The sequence below is a fragment of the Malania oleifera genome, chromosome 7, assembly GCF_029873635.1.
Source record: "Malania oleifera isolate guangnan ecotype guangnan chromosome 7, ASM2987363v1, whole genome shotgun sequence".
Classification (NCBI taxonomy): Eukaryota; Viridiplantae; Streptophyta; class Magnoliopsida; order Santalales; family Ximeniaceae; genus Malania; species Malania oleifera.
This window is the reverse complement of record NC_080423.1, coordinates 96,763,296-96,780,068: the sequence shown is the minus strand read 5'-3', so window position 1 is coordinate 96,780,068 and position 16,773 is coordinate 96,763,296. Positions and strand designations below refer to the sequence as shown.

The window sequence follows — 16,773 nt, the reverse complement described above, 5'->3', positions numbered from 1 at the left end:
AGGCCTTTCATTTGGTTCATGATTCCACTGCTATTTATTTCGCCTTTCACTCATTCCTTAGGAAAGCTAGAGTCCCTTCTAACCATGGTCTTAAATTTCCATGAAATTGTCGAAATTTCCGTCGAAATTTTCGATTTTTGTCACCCTCGAAATCGAAATGGTAGTCAATTTCCATTGAAATCTCAATGAATCATCTGAAGTTTATCGAAATCTCGAAATTTGTCGAAATTTTAACTATACAATGAAATTTTATCAGAATTCAAATGAGAGATTTAAGAGTGAAGTGAAATTTCTCTTTTAATTTATTTTATTTATTTTATCGAAACAAAAGATTATTACAAGTTCTTTTGAAATTATATGAAAAAAATAAACTTACAGTAACATTTTATTTAGCCATTAATGTCTACATTATCATTATTTGTATAAGAAATAATATTTAAATTATTTATGAATTTCATTTGTATTAACTGAATATGTTTAACGTGCATTATCTTACAAATATGTTTGATACACATTATTTTACAACTTTTCCTCCTCATATAAAACAAAATGTATTTAATTTGTAATATATTAGTCCTAAAATTTATATTATTATGTTTGTTAACCATTTCTAAAGTTTCACAAAGAATTCCATGCTTTACTACTAATTTCCGTTATTTTTCCCAATCGAAATAGAAATTGACATCGAAATCGAAATCGAAATCGAAATTTCCATCGAAATTTCTGTACTGCTTCGAAATTTGAGTCGAAATCAAAATTTAAGGCCTTGCAGTTCTAAGTTATAATGTTAAAGGCCTTAATGTGGACAGAGATTTTGGGAAAAATTAACACTAATGACTTCTTAAACAAAGACCTAATAAGTCCTCATCGCCAGATGTGCCTGTCCTTTGCTTTAAGAGCGGGAGGAATTCCTTGCACTTTTTCTTGCATTATCCCTTGTCTTGGTGATATTGGAGTATGTTGTTTGGATTTCTTGGAGAGAATTTTTGGAGGTGCATTATGTTGCGATGTTTAGGGGTTTTAGGAAGGGAAATGTGAGAGGCTTTGTGGTGGTGCTCTTATGGCTATTTTCTGGTGCCTTTGGTTGGACAGAAAAGCTAGAACTTTTGAGGGCGGGGCTACACCTCCCACTTAACTTTAGAGTAGATTGGTGTTTCTTTGATATGTGTTTTGGCTAATTGTTCTTCCAGAATTTTCCTTTGGCAGACTCACAGTGTGATTGGAGTACTTTGATCCAGTAGAGCTATTCTGTATTTAGTTGTTTTTTTTTTTGGTTTTTTGTTTTGTTCTTTCTATTGTTCTCTGGGAGGATATCATAATCACCCTGTTTTCTTTTTCTTCCTTTTGTTGTGTATTTCTTTCCTTCTATAACTAATTTCTTTGTTTATTGGGAAAAAAAATCAAACATACGAGGACCACATTACTGCATAAGCTGCTTTTAGAGACTGAATCCCCAATGTCCTTGATACAACTTAACACCAGCAACATGTTTCAGTATTGGCTGATATTTTTTACAAAAAATAACATGTAAACTATGTTACAACCAAGATGTTAATGTGTGTAGTTTGCTTAACGTAACATGATATTCTAACTTCCCTTGAGGTTTGGTGAAAGACTATTCAAAATTTCTGAAGGCATTGGGTGAAAAGATGTGGGTGTCTGGTTTAAAAAATCACATGAACCTTTGATGACATTTTATTTTTAGGACACTTATACCCCTTCTTGGCTTGTCTTATTGCCAAATATGAGCGGAAGCCTGTGTCTTTCTTCCGAGCTTCATGGGGGGTCCATTGGATTCTTGAAACTCTTGCATCTTTTTGCTAAATCTCAAGGGAGGTTCGTGAAAGTTTTAGAAAGCTCAGGGGAGGTTTGCGCCTTTTTGCCAAACCTTGGATGAGGTCATTGTCTTTTGCCCATGATAAAATCTACTTTGTGCTAGAAGATTGATCTCACCCTCACATTTTACTATATGGGTCCGAACAACGTATACTAATAATTTTTTAATTAATCTTTTCTTGCATTGTGATTTTGCATGGAAGGTTTTGAATAAGTTATTTCATTATTTTGGAGCAAGCTGGGTTTGTCCGAGAACAGTGGAGGAGCTCTTGGCAATATCTTTTGTGGGGTGTGGAAAGAGGAAGGAAGGTATTGCTTTATGGAATTTGTGCTTTATTTGCAGCACTATGGGGCTTGTGGAAGGAATGCAATCTAAGTATCTTTTCAGGGAAGAAGATTCCAGATTAGTTGGTGTGGGAGAAGTGCTTTTTATGGCTTCTTTATGGTGTGTGGGCAATGGAAATTTTTAGGGGATGTGTTTGACAGATGTTCAGCGGGATTGGAAGTTCCTTCTAAGGGCGTGCTGATTTGAGTTTGCTGTATTGTTTGTTTTCCCTTTTTTTTTTTTTTTTTTGTGTTTTGATTTTCTGGGGACTCCCAGATTTTGTTAAGGAGATGTCCTCTCTCCTGATTGTACATTCTTTCTGTGTTTAATGCTAGCTTTCTTTTTTTTCTATCAAAACAAAAAAAAAAAAAAACAAGAAATAAAGCCATGGGCAATGATCTCACTTGTCATCTAAAGTTTGACTTTCTTGTCTTAATTTGCCACCCTATGATTAGGAAATTGTAGGAAATATGATTATTAAATCATTAGTATTGAAGACAGAATATGGAAATTTTCAACTACAAAAATGCATGTGCAAGCAGAAAGGTATTATAAATATGTGTAAGCATATACAATCTGGAATTTCAAAGAAATTACTATTTTTTGTGTGCTTGTGGTGGAACCTGTCTTGATTTTCTTTTAGGCTCTGTAACCAAAGCAGTTCTTTCTAATTGAGCATAAATCTAATTCATACGTAAATGAATCAATTGTTTAATATATTTAGTTCAATTATTAATGTAATATTTTTTTCATCCCAGCGAGGAAAATAACTCAATACACCAATTTGCATGTGAATACAATGGAATCTCCCAGTGTCTCTCATATTCAAGCTTTTAAATATTATTGATTTTTCATGCATTTGTTTTTTTTGCTGTCATTTGGAAAGCATTTTCCTTCTGATGGCACAAGTTTACCATCCTAGGGAATTTTAGAATATATTTTTCGAGCCAGCAAGGATTGTAATGGAGATAAAGTGCCTGGTTCTCTTATTCTTAATAGAGTTATTACCAACAATCTGTTGCAGTAGAAGGCCTTCTAAGGCTTTACCTCTGGAAGTATGCTCTCTTTGTTGGGTAGTTCAGGATTAGTTTCTCATCTCCTATTGCTCTGTTCTTTTTCTTGGAGGGTTTTGAATTAGCCTTTTGGTTTGCTTGGGGAGAGTTGGGTGTGTCCTCATTTGGGGGAGGACTTGTTGGCTACTTCCTTTGTGGGGTTTGGTTGGAGTGGAAATGGTTTGGGGTTGTGAAAGTGTGGGGTTTTTGCTATTTGTGGGGTATTTGGTTGCAGAGGAATGCTCGTACCTTTACCAGGAAAAATATGTCTTCATCTTTGCTTTGGGATAGGATTCATTCTTTGGCTTCACTTTAGGCTTTTGCGAATGGTTATTTTAGAGGGTTGTGCTTTTCAGATTTTCAGCGTGATTGGAAGGCTCTTTTATTTTGATCTTAATTTTTTTCTTTCTTTGGAGGAATTTTTCTGCTTCTTTTTTGATATGCTTTTGTAGCATATGGGCATATCATAGATCACTGATGTAGCCCTTATTGCAAATGAAGTTGTGGATGCATATAGCAAGGCTAGGAAAAGGGAGGTGGCTGAACAACTCTGGAATCATCCATTTGAATCATCTCCTATTAACTGGGGGCCACAGCCAGAGCACCACTGTCGAAGCCTTGCCAGCAATAGTTGCAGGACTACGAGCTGCCTGCTGTGCATATCCACCATTGCAGATTTTTGGCTCTGCCATCTTTCTTATGCATGCGCTGTTGAACATGAGAACTTCTCGAATCCCTAACTAGTTTGAGGCCCCATCTTCTTATTTCTATTCTTTGAACCTTGTTCCCTTTTGCATATGATGACGAAGCTCAACCCAAAACTGCAGTGGCCCAACTTAGCTTTTATTATAATCTGATCCGCCTATATCAAAGTCAAATCCAACCTGTTGAGTAGCCCAACTTAGGCTGCATCCAAAATAGGACTGTCCTTCGACAGTTAAAAAAAGAAGAAGAAAAACATGAGTAAATTGTTCTTTTTTTTTTTTTGAAAGTTTGGTGACCAAGGACAAAGTCAAGTCCATTCAGCGAGATGTGCCTAAATTTGAGGTCTGGAGAGATATCTGTCCCCGTGGAATGGACTAATCTGGAACAAAAATATTGTTCCAAGGAAATTGCAGACATAAATGGTAAACTGACGGGAGTTCTAGCCCATTTAGAGACATGGGTAAAAGAGGCTATAGTTTTGACTGAGCGTACAACTATGATAGCTGCCAAGGATAGTAATCAACCAGATATTGTTAAAGCTCATGGTGCGATCAAAAGGATTTTATTGTTGAAGATGAAGAGGAGAGATATATGGTGATGCTTAGTGAGTCCATGTCAAAACTAGATTGCAATCAGTTATTTTAGCAGCTGTATCTAGGGAGTAAAGGGATCCTGAATGAGGAACTTGAGGTGGAGATTGCGGAGATTAAGCCAGCCATGGAGGGGAAGTCCATTGATTTCACTGCTGAAGACATGAGTGAGATTGCATTTGTGGAGTTGATCACTTCAATAATCTAGTCTTCCATGTCTTTGCTCACTTGCATTTTACTTATTTTTGAAACTTGCTGATTGAGCGTTCATTTCCAATTTTGTGTGATTCATCTGTTCATCATCCATGGCTGCCCATACCTTATTTCACTCCTCTAGAGGTTTGAGGGTGATCCTCTATCCCTCCTTTTGTTTATCTTGGTTATGGAAGTGTTAAGCCTCTTGTTGAAGAAAGTTACTTAAGGACTTTTCAAAAGTGTCAAGCGTAGGTAAACTGGGAGGTTTATGGAACTTTTGCATCTTCTATCTGCAGATGATACCATCATTTTCTTTGAAAAAGACCCACCCCAAATCCTTAGCCTTTGACCCATTTTGGTTGGGTTTGAGGCAGTCTTGGGCCTCAAGGTGAATTTGGGGAAAAGTGAGATTATTCTGGTTGGGGACAGCACTAGAGGGCCTTTCCTTGCTGGATTTGTGGGCTGCAAGTAGTGGTCATTCCTATTAATATCTTGGTCTCCCCTCTTAGAGACGAATTCAAAGATAAAGGAGTTTGGAGGAACTTCTTGTCAATAGGTGGGAGACACACTCATCAAGAGCACCTTGACTGACCTCTCTTGGTCTATAATATGTCCCTTTCTGCTTCAGCTGTAGTTGCGAAAATGCTAGAAGGAATTCAAAGGAGATTCCTTTGGGGGAGCACTAGTGAGGAATTTAAATACCACCCTGTCAAGTTGGGGGGGGGGGTGTTAGTTAAACAACCTATTCATTTGGGAGGCTTCGGGCTGAAATCCCTCTCTACTTTCAATAAAACCCTTGGAAATACATCAGGAATGGTTGGGATGATTTTTCCCCCTTCATCAGCTTTCAAGTGGGGAATGGGGACAATGTGTTCTTTCAGAATGGTGTTTGGTGTGGCCAAATGCCTCTTAAGTGATAAATTTTCTTTCATTTTTTTTTTTCGCTTGCGACAAGGAAGCCCTCATCATTTGACATCTTTAGATTTCAGATCAAAGGATTTTGGAACATTCCCTTGATTAGAAACATCGCTGATTGGTATATTGGTCACATTACTGACTTTTACAGCAGTTTGCACTAGTTCCCTTACTGCAGCATTACCAATGAACGAAAATGGTTCTTGGATAGTAATGGCAGATTCATGGTCAGATCCTTTTACAGGAAACTCTCCCCATTGAGAACAAACTGCAGCAACTTCCCTTGGAAACACATTTGGAAAACAGCAGCCCCCACAATGGTTGCTTTTCTTGCTTGAGGCAATGCATGGAAGATTTAACACTTGATGACTTGCAGAAAATGCCCCTTGTCAACAGGTGCTTTTTATGTATGGATAATGCTGAATCTGTTGATCACATTCTCCTGCATTGCTTCTGGTTCAGGAACTTTGGAGCATGGCTTTTTCCTTGACCAGGCAGCTGTGGGCCATTGTCAGTTCTGTGGGAGAGTAGTTATGGGCTTGGAAAGGTATCTGAGCTGCTCAAGAGAAGAGTAAAGGTTTGACGCTCATCTCCCTTGCCATCTGTTGGTGTTTTGGGAGGAAAGAAATAGGAGAGCCGTTGAAGATCCGGCTCCATTATTACACATTATTAAAGATCAATGAACTGCTACTGTTACAGGGTGCCACAGTGGACTGCTTTTGAATGATCCTCTTGTAATTCTTGATTTTTGTGACAACCCTGCAGTGTGGGTGATCCTTTTATGTTGTTGTACTTGGGTGGCATCCCCTTGATGTCCTTTTGATAAGATTTTATTTATTGATAAAAAAATCAGTTTATCATCATCAATTGTTTCATATTTGAGGTTGACTTTTTTCCAACCAGCACAGAATGATGGGGTAACATCAGGAGGTCACATATGAAGGCATTTCGAGATCTTCATGTTTATGGTGTTTACCATACATGTTGGCACGATTTGGGATAATTGGATTTAATTATGTAATTTTCAGCTCAGCATTTAGGGAGTTGCAGTTATGTTTCATTAATTAGGGATTTGCTATTATTATGTTTCCATATTCAAGGATTTCTTGTTATGTTCCTTCTTTGGATGTTGGATAGTTTTGGTGTGTTTTCTTGCAAATCGTTTTACTGTCATTTCATTCATGATCTTAATTACTTTTCTATGGATAATTTTATTTGGAAATCCGAGGTGCCCTTCAAAGCTAAAATAATTTTTGGCCTATGAGGAGCTCTTCAAAGTTAAGACCTTTTGTGTGTCTATAGTTCTTAATAAGATCAATACTCTTTAATTTGGTGCTGAAAAGGAATCCAATGAAGTTTATCCCTGGGTTTGTGTGTTTTGTGGTTTTGCAGTGGTGAGAAGCAAGGGCATTTGTTTTTGCACTATCCCTTTGCTTGGTGCATTAAGGAAGGCAATGTCTGGAAATTTTGTTGAATAGTTGATTTGTCTTTTGTTTTTGGAGTCATCTTAATTTTGAGGGTCTTGGACTAGGCAGGGAAGGAAAGATTCTCAGATGTGTTATCTTTGCGACTGTTTGGTGCATTTGGCTGGAGTATATTGGGAGAATTTTTGAGGGTGTAGGTATATTTTTTCAAGATTTCTATGGCACTAGCCTGGCTGTAGAGTTCTTCTTCTGGTGCTTTTGGGGATGTATTCTTTGCTACTGAAAAAGGGTGTATCATTTAATTATATGTAGGGCCAGGGAGAGCTGAAGCTATGCTTTACTAAGCTATAATGTTTATTTATTTTATTTTTCTTGTAATTTTTTTTTTTCAAGAGGTTTTCTTATCTATTTTTCTACTGTTCCATTTCTTCTTAATAACTGCTTTTGTAGAAAAGTGAAAACTAATTATGAACTTTTTGTTTGAAGAGGCAGTGTATGGTGTTTAAAAGGTAAAATGATAGTCAAAAAGTGAAAGATTGTTGTGGTTACTGCTTACCCTAGAAGATTATTTTGATTCATTGATTTTGAGGCTTGAGAGCACACAATTTATTTGAGCTTTTCACACTTTTCCTGGGTTCCTGTTTTAGTTTCTTATTGAACTTCTACCTGATTTTGGTTATTCCAGAATGTAGGTTACGTTTGGTTTGTGGAATAGCTATTCCTTGGAATAAGATGGAATATAGTGAAAAATTTTTGGACATAAGAGGCATAGCGATTCATTGTATATTCCTTATTTCATCCAATATGTAGTAAGAAAGGAATAAGCATTCCTATGGGAAAATTTAGGAATAGTTATTCCTTGTCTATTCTTTGTTATAGATTCATAAAAGTTTCACATTGATATTTTCTTTACGGTAATTTTTTTAAATAAAAAATATAGCTAACTATAACTAATTATAGCTAATCTATTCCTAGGAATAGACATTCCAAAAACCGAGCCTAACCTTGGAGTTTTTTGACTTTGTGATCTTAGATATCTAACCATATATCTAGGCAAGTCGACAGGGTAGCTGATTGGTTGGTGTCTTGGTGAATATGAGAAACGTACTTTAAAGTTTGGTTATTTCGTGTTTCTTGAAGAATTATAAATTCTCATTCCTTTTTAGTGTGCGCATGTAATGAAAATGTACAAAAATAGAAGCCCTAAAAAATGAAAAGAAAAGGAAAGAAAGAGGAGATTGTAGAGTCTTATGCTAAGTTGAATTAATTTTACTGCCTTCTTTAATTGTAGTTCTGTCTAATAAATATTTTCTTGTCCATGTTTCAAATGTTCCAGGTCTTTTGGGATTATTAAGCATTTCGATAACAAATCGAAAAAGCACACTGTAAGAAGAAGTTTTTGTGAATTTATGAGTAAAATTTCTAATGTGATAAATTATTTATTAATGTGTCTGCGGCAGATCATGTTTGAAGATGGTACTATTGGCTTCCTTGACATGTCCAAGGAAGGGTGGGAATTTGTTTCTTTGTGATGTAACTGTGAGGTAAGTAGAACTTTTTGTTGAACATCATTTATGTCTCCCATTCCTTGTATACATGTGAACAAATTTTGTATTTTCTGTATCTATTTTCTTTCTTTATGAAATTTATTTTTCTATAAAATGTCATGTATTTTACAACTGATCACACTTTTGTTCTAGAAGACTGAGAAACTAAAGCAAAGGCAATTTTAATATGAATAGGGTGGGGGGGACATGCCCCTATTGATGGGGGGTTTGTTGTAGAGTGCTTTATGGTTAGAAGTGATGATGAAAGGATCGAGATGGATTTTGACTGTAATGAGATGGTATAAATGGTAATATGATATTAATGGGATGAATGAAGTAGTTTGTTTAAGCTCTGGCCGTTGAATTTAAAAAAAATTCCTGCAATAGAATTCATAATCAATTTCTGTTGAGGGATAGGGTTTAATATAACTCTTTTATGTTTGTTGACTGTTAGCACTTTGATAGATACAAGGTAAATAAATGTATTCTTCTGTGTGTGCGCCTGGTTTTTTTTTTGATAGCAAAATAAATTTTCATTTATAGAGAATTATAAGAGGGAGAATGAGACAACTCCCGAGCTGGGACAAACCAGAAATATACAATTAAGAACAACAAAGAGAGAAGAGATAAAAAAGCCAGCATGTTCCTTCAATCTCTTTGTAACCCCTGAAAACTAGACCCTCTGAAAAATCCATAATCGGCACACCACAGTGAGACAAGTATTGAATTTTGTCCCGAACCATCTCCCAATTTAATTTTTTTCCCAAAAAAATCCAAGCATTATGGTCCAACCATATTCCCCATAAAACTGCAAAAATACCACACTTCCATGATGCTGCCTCCTTCCTTCGACTAAAGCCTGCGAAAGAAATGGCTAGCAAGTCTTCCACCAAAGGACATACCCAGTTATCTCCCACAATACCAAAAATCTTATCCCAAATCCTGCAAGCAAACTCACAGTGCAAAAGAAGATGAGAAGATGTCTCGGAGTTCTTGTAATAGAGCACACATACATCGGGACAGAGAGCCTTCAAAGATCTCCTGATTTGCAGCAAGTTATTAATATTTATTTTATTAAGTACTGCCAACCAAGTGAAAGCCTTAACTTTTGAGGGTGCCTTGGCCTTTCAAATAATAGGATAGAGTGGAAATGATGAATTGGAATGGATCAAGAATTCAGAAAAAAAATTTGCAAGAATACGGTCTGAATTGATCCAAAGGAAGAATGCACTGCTGACTGTTCCAAAGATTTGCAATAATAGGATAGCCTTAACTTTTATGTGCATGGGCGTGCGATTTTTTCAATATATATACAGAAGATTCAAGATAAATGCTAATGCTTCCCCGTGTTTCTGTTTCTCCTATAAAATGTAACATATCACTTCTAACGTGAATGGAGCTAATTTTTTAAGGAGATAATAATTTCAAGAACAGTTCCTTCATTTTGAATTTGAAACCTACCAATGACAAGATAAAGGGTGTCCCTGGTACACTAGGCTCCCAGCTTTGCGAGGGTAGGGGGAGAGTCATCAGAGTGTATGCAGCCTTTACCCCTGCGTTTATGCATAGAGGCTGTTTCCTTGGACTCGAACTTGTGACCAACTGGTCACAAAGGAGCAACCTTACTTTTCATCCAAGGACTGCTCTCCCATGAATCAGGCAATCACAAGATGTTATACTAATATTTAAATCCACTAAGTGCAGCAGGAACTACATCATTGGGACCCACATTGAATCATACCTTTCAGTTGTAAAAGTCCTAGTGCTAATGCGGCATCGTGTGATTTCCAAATCGGACATGGAAGGACCGTTGGTTGCAAGTATTTCTGTTTTTCAAGTCTTATTGTGGCTCTTCTATCTTTGAAGCTGTGATCTTTCATGAACAAAATAACGTGAAGTCATGTCACAATTCTAAATATATTAATTCTGTTAGAGAAGTGTTGGAAGAATTAAAAAGACTGTCTTGAAAGTAAATAATATATGCCAGGCTTTTCTAGTGGCTGTTTGTGTGCTGGTGAAAATTGTCTATGTTTTACATGGAGGCCGGCGTAGACATGGCTCCTTTTTGTAACTGCCATGCTACATGGGGGTAGAGATGAGCTTAAAGGCTGCAATCAGCTCACTTGCTTAATTATGACCAAGGTCTTAAATTTTGATTTTGACTCAAATTTCGAAGCTTCGAAAGTGCAGAAATTTCGATGGAAATTTTGATTTAGATGTCAATTTCTATTTTGATTTGAAAAAATAACGGAAATTAGTAGTAAAGCATGAAATTCTTTGTGAAACTTTAGAAATGGTTAACAAACATAATAATATAAGTTTTAGGACTAATATATTACAAATTAAATATATCTTTGTTTTGTATGAGGTGGAAAAGTTGTAAAATAGTATGTGTATCAAATATATTTGTAAGATAATGCACATTAAACATATTTAGTTAATACAAATGAAATTTATAAATAATTTAAATAGTATTTCTTATACAAATAATGATAATGTAGATGTGAATGGCTAAATAAAATGTTACTGTAAGTTTATTTTTTCATATAATTTCAAAAGAACTTGTAATAATCTTTTGTTTCGATAAAATAAATTAAAAGAGAAATTTCACTTCACTCTTAAATCTCTCATTTGAATTCTGATAAATTTTCATTGTATAGTTAAAATTTCGACAAATTTCAAGATTTCGATAAATTTCGGATGATTCGTTGAGATTTCGATGGAAATTATGCAAGACGGAAATCGACTGCCATTTTGATTTTGAGGGTGACGGAAATCGGAAATTTCGACAATTTCGTGGAAATTTAAGACCATGATTATGACAATGAGCTTTTTCTTAGCATGAATTATCTACTTATATTTTTTTAACCCAAACAACTGTTTTTTTTTTTTTCTGGGGGCTTGCTATTTAAGTGAAGTTTACAAGGATGTGGTCTTCATAAGATTATTACTTAAGCAGAAAAAGCACATGTTAAATCTTTGGAGTTTGGTGATGGGTTTTGCAGAAGGTTGTTTAATGTGGTTTAAAGGTAGTCTAATTTTTTGTCCATTTTTAGAATTCCGGTAGGAGTTGCTAGGAGAATTGAGAAGGGAGAAGAGGGATCATTTAATAAGTAAGGAGATTGTGTAGATCTATGAGGGAGGGTCTTTTTGAGTCTTGGAAATTGGGTGTCTAAAAACACTGCCTTATTAGGTAAATGGCTGTGGCATTTCCTGATTGAGGAGAACTGAAGTCAATAAAAATTAAATTTGGCTTACACTCTGATGGGTGGGATATTAATCGGGGTTTAAGATGGTCTGTTGAGAGCCCTAGGAAGATTATTGCCCAGCTTTATCCTTTGATTGTCCCTTACATAAAATATGCTGTGGGGAATGGGTCTTGGATCCTTTGTTGGGAAGATGATTGGGTGGGGAATTATTCACTTTCTATTTACTTTCGTCATTTATAGCGTCTCTTTAGTGCATTACAATGTTATTGCTTGATTTCTTAATTCAAGTGGCTCTAGTGAGAGAGATTGTCAGAGTTGGGTTTGTATTCCTCAGGTTTCTATTCTTCAAAATCTTTCTTTCAGCATTTTACCAGATCCTATAAATCCTTTCCATTCCTTGTTTAATTAAACAACAACAAGAACAATAAGCCTTAAGTCCCACTAGGTGGGGTTGGCTACATGAATTCTTTTCCATCAATTCACCGGATCAAGAGCGTTTTCCCATTCCTCGTTTAATTCCGAAAGCTAAATTCTCCTCTATGATAAAGGCGTTTAGTTGGTTGTTTTAATAGAGTTAACACCAACAATCTCTTGCAGAGTAGGTGTCTTTTGAAGGCATTATTTCCAGATGTTTGTTTCTTTTGTTTGATAGCTCAGAATCTCCATCACATCTATCTTTGCATTGGTAAGCTCTTGAGGGATCTTGAATAAGTTATTTGCTGTTTTGGGGGAGATTGGGTTTGCCTGGATTTGCTGGGGAATTATTACATTTCTCTTTTATAACTTCTCGAAAGAAGTTGTGATGGTTTAGTCTTGTGGACTCGTGGCATCTTTGCAGTTTTATGGGGAATGCTCATATCTTTTCAGTGAAGAGGAAGAGGAAGTTTGGTACTTTTCTTTGGGATAGGGCTCCTCTCTGGTCTTCTGCAGCTGGATGTTTCAGAGGGGTGTCTTCGGAGAGAGCGGAGGGCGGTGATTTTGTTTTGATTATTTTCTAGTCTATTTTGTTTTCTTCATTTTATAGAAGGATTTTATTCTCCTTTTTGTACATTCTTTCTCCTACGATTAATATATCTCTTTTTATACAGCTTCCCCACTGCTACCCCCCCCCCCCCCCCCCCCCCCCCAAAAAAAAAAAAAACCCCCAAAAAAGGGGAAAAAAATGTGCAGGGTTAAGTTACTGATGTTGTATCTTGTCTACTAACTGAAACTGCTTTTTATTTTATTTTACATTTTTGAAACCTTGCGGTGTTTAATGACACTTCCAAAACCCACCTCCATGATGAAGCGGTTTTTCATTTGTTCTAGCTGCCAAGTTTCCTCACTGTTTAAGCTTCTGCTATATACAAAGTTAAGGTTGTTAAATTGCAAGGATTAGTTTATTGGGGTTGCTTTAGGTCCATTCTTTGGGCATTTGATTTAGACATACGTCTTTTATGTATTTTCTCCCAACTTTTCAAAAGAAATGAGATATTGTGGACAGCTTCAAATGGATCTGACGTATGAGTGGAGTATCGATTTTGGAATTTGATACATCACAGATGTTGCATTTTGCTTTTAGGCATTTTGAGCATGAGCTTGTTCATGGAGCATTCTCATTTCTTTCCGTTGCCAATGCTTTGGCAACCAAGACAAGAATGGATTTGACATATAAGACTTGTTGGAAAGGTGGATGGTCTTAGTGTCTTGAATGTTGCCTTTTCTTTTTCTGCAAATTTATCGGAATGAAGTATGGGCTGATTTGCTCTTCTTCGATCATGTTTTTTTGTGGCTGAAGGGTTTTGTTCAACCTTGGATGGCTTGGCTGATAATCAACAATTGTAACATTTTTTCATGGTATGTGCATACACTCATATATATATATATATATATAAATATTCCCTTCTGAGAGCTCAAAGTTAATGACATCTGTGAACTTCGGAGGATAATATCTGTCTTTGCTGAATTGCAGGTGTTAAGTAGCCTACATTTGTAATTCCTTCGATTTAGCTGCCGATGCGCTGCAAGTCGTGATGCTCCATCCCCCGCAGCTTGGCAAAAATGTTGTATCCAGTGTATTTTACTTTTAACATTTTTTGTTGATAATAAAGGATTTTATAGATGTTTTGATTGATTCAATAGAGATACTGGTTCTTGTACCCTTAGAAACATCCTGTTATATTTCATTATTGCTAAACCAGGGCTTCTACAGGAATCAAGTGAAAAATCAGATGAAAAGAGTTTAAATGGTTATGCTCTCTGCTTCCTAGACGCATATGTTTAAATGCATACATTTGGGAGCATTTAGTTCAAAATTGTTGTTGGAATTATATCATTCGGACTAAATACGATATAAAATTGCATTTAAAAAAAAAATGAAAATAATACAGTGGGTGCAGAATGGAAGACCTTGGAACCTGTGATGGAAAAACGTTTTCATTTTTCATGTCATGGTTTCTATATAATTATAAAAATATTACCTTATTTTTTTAATTATTTATATTTATATAAAGACATTGGAAGACATCTCTTGTATCGTGTTGAAAGGCTAGAAAGGAAGGTGTCATTTTTGTAATTACTTTAGAAACCTCGAATTTGGAGTTGAATTAAATTTTGAATAAAATGAAATATAAAGTGATATTACAATTTAAATTCAAATTCAATATTTAAAATTTATGCTCTCAAATATTAATTGTCTGCGGGCATTTGATTCTTCTCCTTCTCCTTCATAATTTTCTCTTTTTTGATGTTTTTGTTTTGCTTTATTATTATTATTATTATTATTTTTTTTTTTTACCCATAGGGACCAAATAATTCTTCTCCTTCTCCTTCATAATTTTCTCTTTTTTGATGTTTTTGTTTTGCTTTATTATTATTATTATTATTATTATTATTATTATTATTAATCTAGAAGTTTGTAGCATCCTACCCATAGGGACCAAATAACTCCTCCCTCACCCTCACAATGGGGCCTCTACCCATTCTAAAATTGGGAAAAAATATTCTCTTTGAAGGATTTGAGTCTGAATTTTTCTTGTTTCGGGAAGTGAATTTTGAACTTTGAATTTGGATTTCGATAGATTCAAATAAATTTATTGTAATTTTATATTATATTTATTTAAATTTAGTACAAATTTAATTTCAGATTCAAGACTCCAAACATAAGATCAATAAAAGGTGAATCACAACCCCTGGGCGTTGGCTCAGGTGGCAAGGGCGGACCCGGACGTGCCTGTGATCCAGGTAGGCGTCCCGGGTTCGATTCTTGCTTTGCTGAGCAAATCTTGATTTTCCTCCCTACAGGGCCTTGGGGTGGGAACTGTGGGGCGTGGGATTAGTTTCCGTTGTGGTGCATCTTAGGACTTACTCTAGTAGATGCCGGCGAAGGACACTCGGCATTACTCAAAAAAATAAAAATAAAAGGTGAATCACCCTGGACGTTCAATTGGCGAAAGGAAACTATGACCGCATTCAAATTAACCTGGGTGGCGAATTAGAGGGGAATGCAGCTGCCTCGTGGGTTTAGGGCCGCATTGGGGGAGTCTAAAGGGCTCATCGGTGGCAGGAGTTCCCACGTAAATCTAAAAAAAATAAAAAAAATAAAATAAAAGGTGAATCACCAGGTGAAGGCCAGATTAAGCAAGCTCATCTGACTATTGTTGCCCTCTTGTCTCTGAAAGAGTAAAGCATTGATTCTTGGAATGGTAAGGAAAAAGGCTGTGCCTCCAAGTGCAAGGGAAGAATATGAAAATCTTTATAGAGCCAACATGAGGGCTGCCCATACGATGCCTGAGCCAAGTTGAGCCCTGCTTAACATTTTACCTATTATTAGTGAAGTACAATTATATATTTGACCATGCTATGGTTTATTTATTCTTGAAAATGCAAATAAAAAAATTGAAGCACATCAACTGGATGATGATGATGATGTGCTTGGTCCTATTAAGCATATTTAAATTTTTCAAAGGACTTATTCCTATATCAATTTTGATCCAAACTATTATTTTCCAAAATAAAAAGTAACAATAAAAAGTACTAAGTATTCTAATAAAAATAAAAAAGTACTATGATAAATGACTCAAGTTTTTTTTCTCATTTTATTATTATTTTATAATAATATATTAAATAATATTTCGTTTCGTTTGGGAAAAATTTTCCCAATTTGATGTTTACATAATCTCGTTTGGTCCAACGTGATTTGCTTGCCACGCGTCAATACACGACTGGGCAGCCCGTTTAAATCTTTCTGGACTGTCCATTGAGATTTACTATGCATGCTTTTTTTGCAAATTAAAAAATTTGCATTCTTTTTATCTTTTTAATGTGCATTCTTTTTATCTTTTTAAGATTTTTGAACACTTAATAATTCGTATGAAATTATTATATTTACACCATGTGAACACATTGGCATTAAAAATATTTAAAAAATTAGAAAGTCATTCATCAAAGTGTCATCTCAAAATTAGTACATTAACACACAGAATGTTACAATCATAAGCAGCAAACGTATGACCTACTTCATTGGCATTTTTATAAATACAAAGCTAAAACAATGAAAATATATTTTTTTAAAAAATAATTTTTATTTTATTTTTATAATAGTATTAAATAGATTAGTTAATCATATACTTCCTTTATCCCTTAGATATTTCCAAAATTTAATTGGGATGCAATCTGATCATTTAATTTTCTTACTTTTCATATTTTATTAAAGTCATTTTTACTACGAATGAATCTTCAATTCTTAGTCTTTCCTCATATGTCACTTCTAGGTTTTAGCTTTTGATTTGTTTCCATTAAACAATTTATTAAAGTATCTTCACCACCTCTCTTTTAAGGCTTTTTAAAAAAAAAAAAAAAAAAAATCACTAGGACATTATCATTCTTGCTCTTTATACATTTTACATTTATTTAATCTTTGCATTTTCTTTCTCTAACTCTAACTAGTTTATACGTCCTTTCTCCACCCCCCCCCCAATTTTTTATTTAAAACAAT

General features: G+C 35.2%; 1 protein-coding gene across 11 annotated transcripts in view; it reads left to right on the top strand.

Annotated features, from left to right (window-relative positions):
• Window positions 1–14,030, top strand: part of LOC131159253 (histone-lysine N-methyltransferase ASHH3) — a 34,750-nt gene extending 20,720 nt beyond the window's left edge. For 5 of the 11 annotated variants that reach the window (XR_009137757.1, XR_009137762.1, XR_009137759.1 and 2 more), the window contains exons 12-15: window positions 8,379–8,427; window positions 8,503–8,586; window positions 13,576–13,634; window positions 13,750–14,030. Coding sequence is in view for 1 of the 11 variants with exons in the window: in XM_058113999.1 (XP_057969982.1) it covers window positions 8,379–8,427; window positions 8,503–8,574 (121 nt within the window). In the remaining 10 variants the exon portion in view is untranslated. Of the gene's footprint in view, window positions 1–8,378; window positions 8,428–8,502; window positions 11,037–12,395; window positions 12,484–12,636; window positions 12,886–13,359; window positions 13,467–13,575; window positions 13,635–13,749 lie in introns of those variants that run through there. The other 6 variants (XR_009137758.1, XR_009137760.1, XR_009137761.1 and 3 more) reach the window with 4 other exon arrangements.
• The last annotated feature ends 2,743 nt before the right edge of the window (window positions 14,031–16,773 follow it).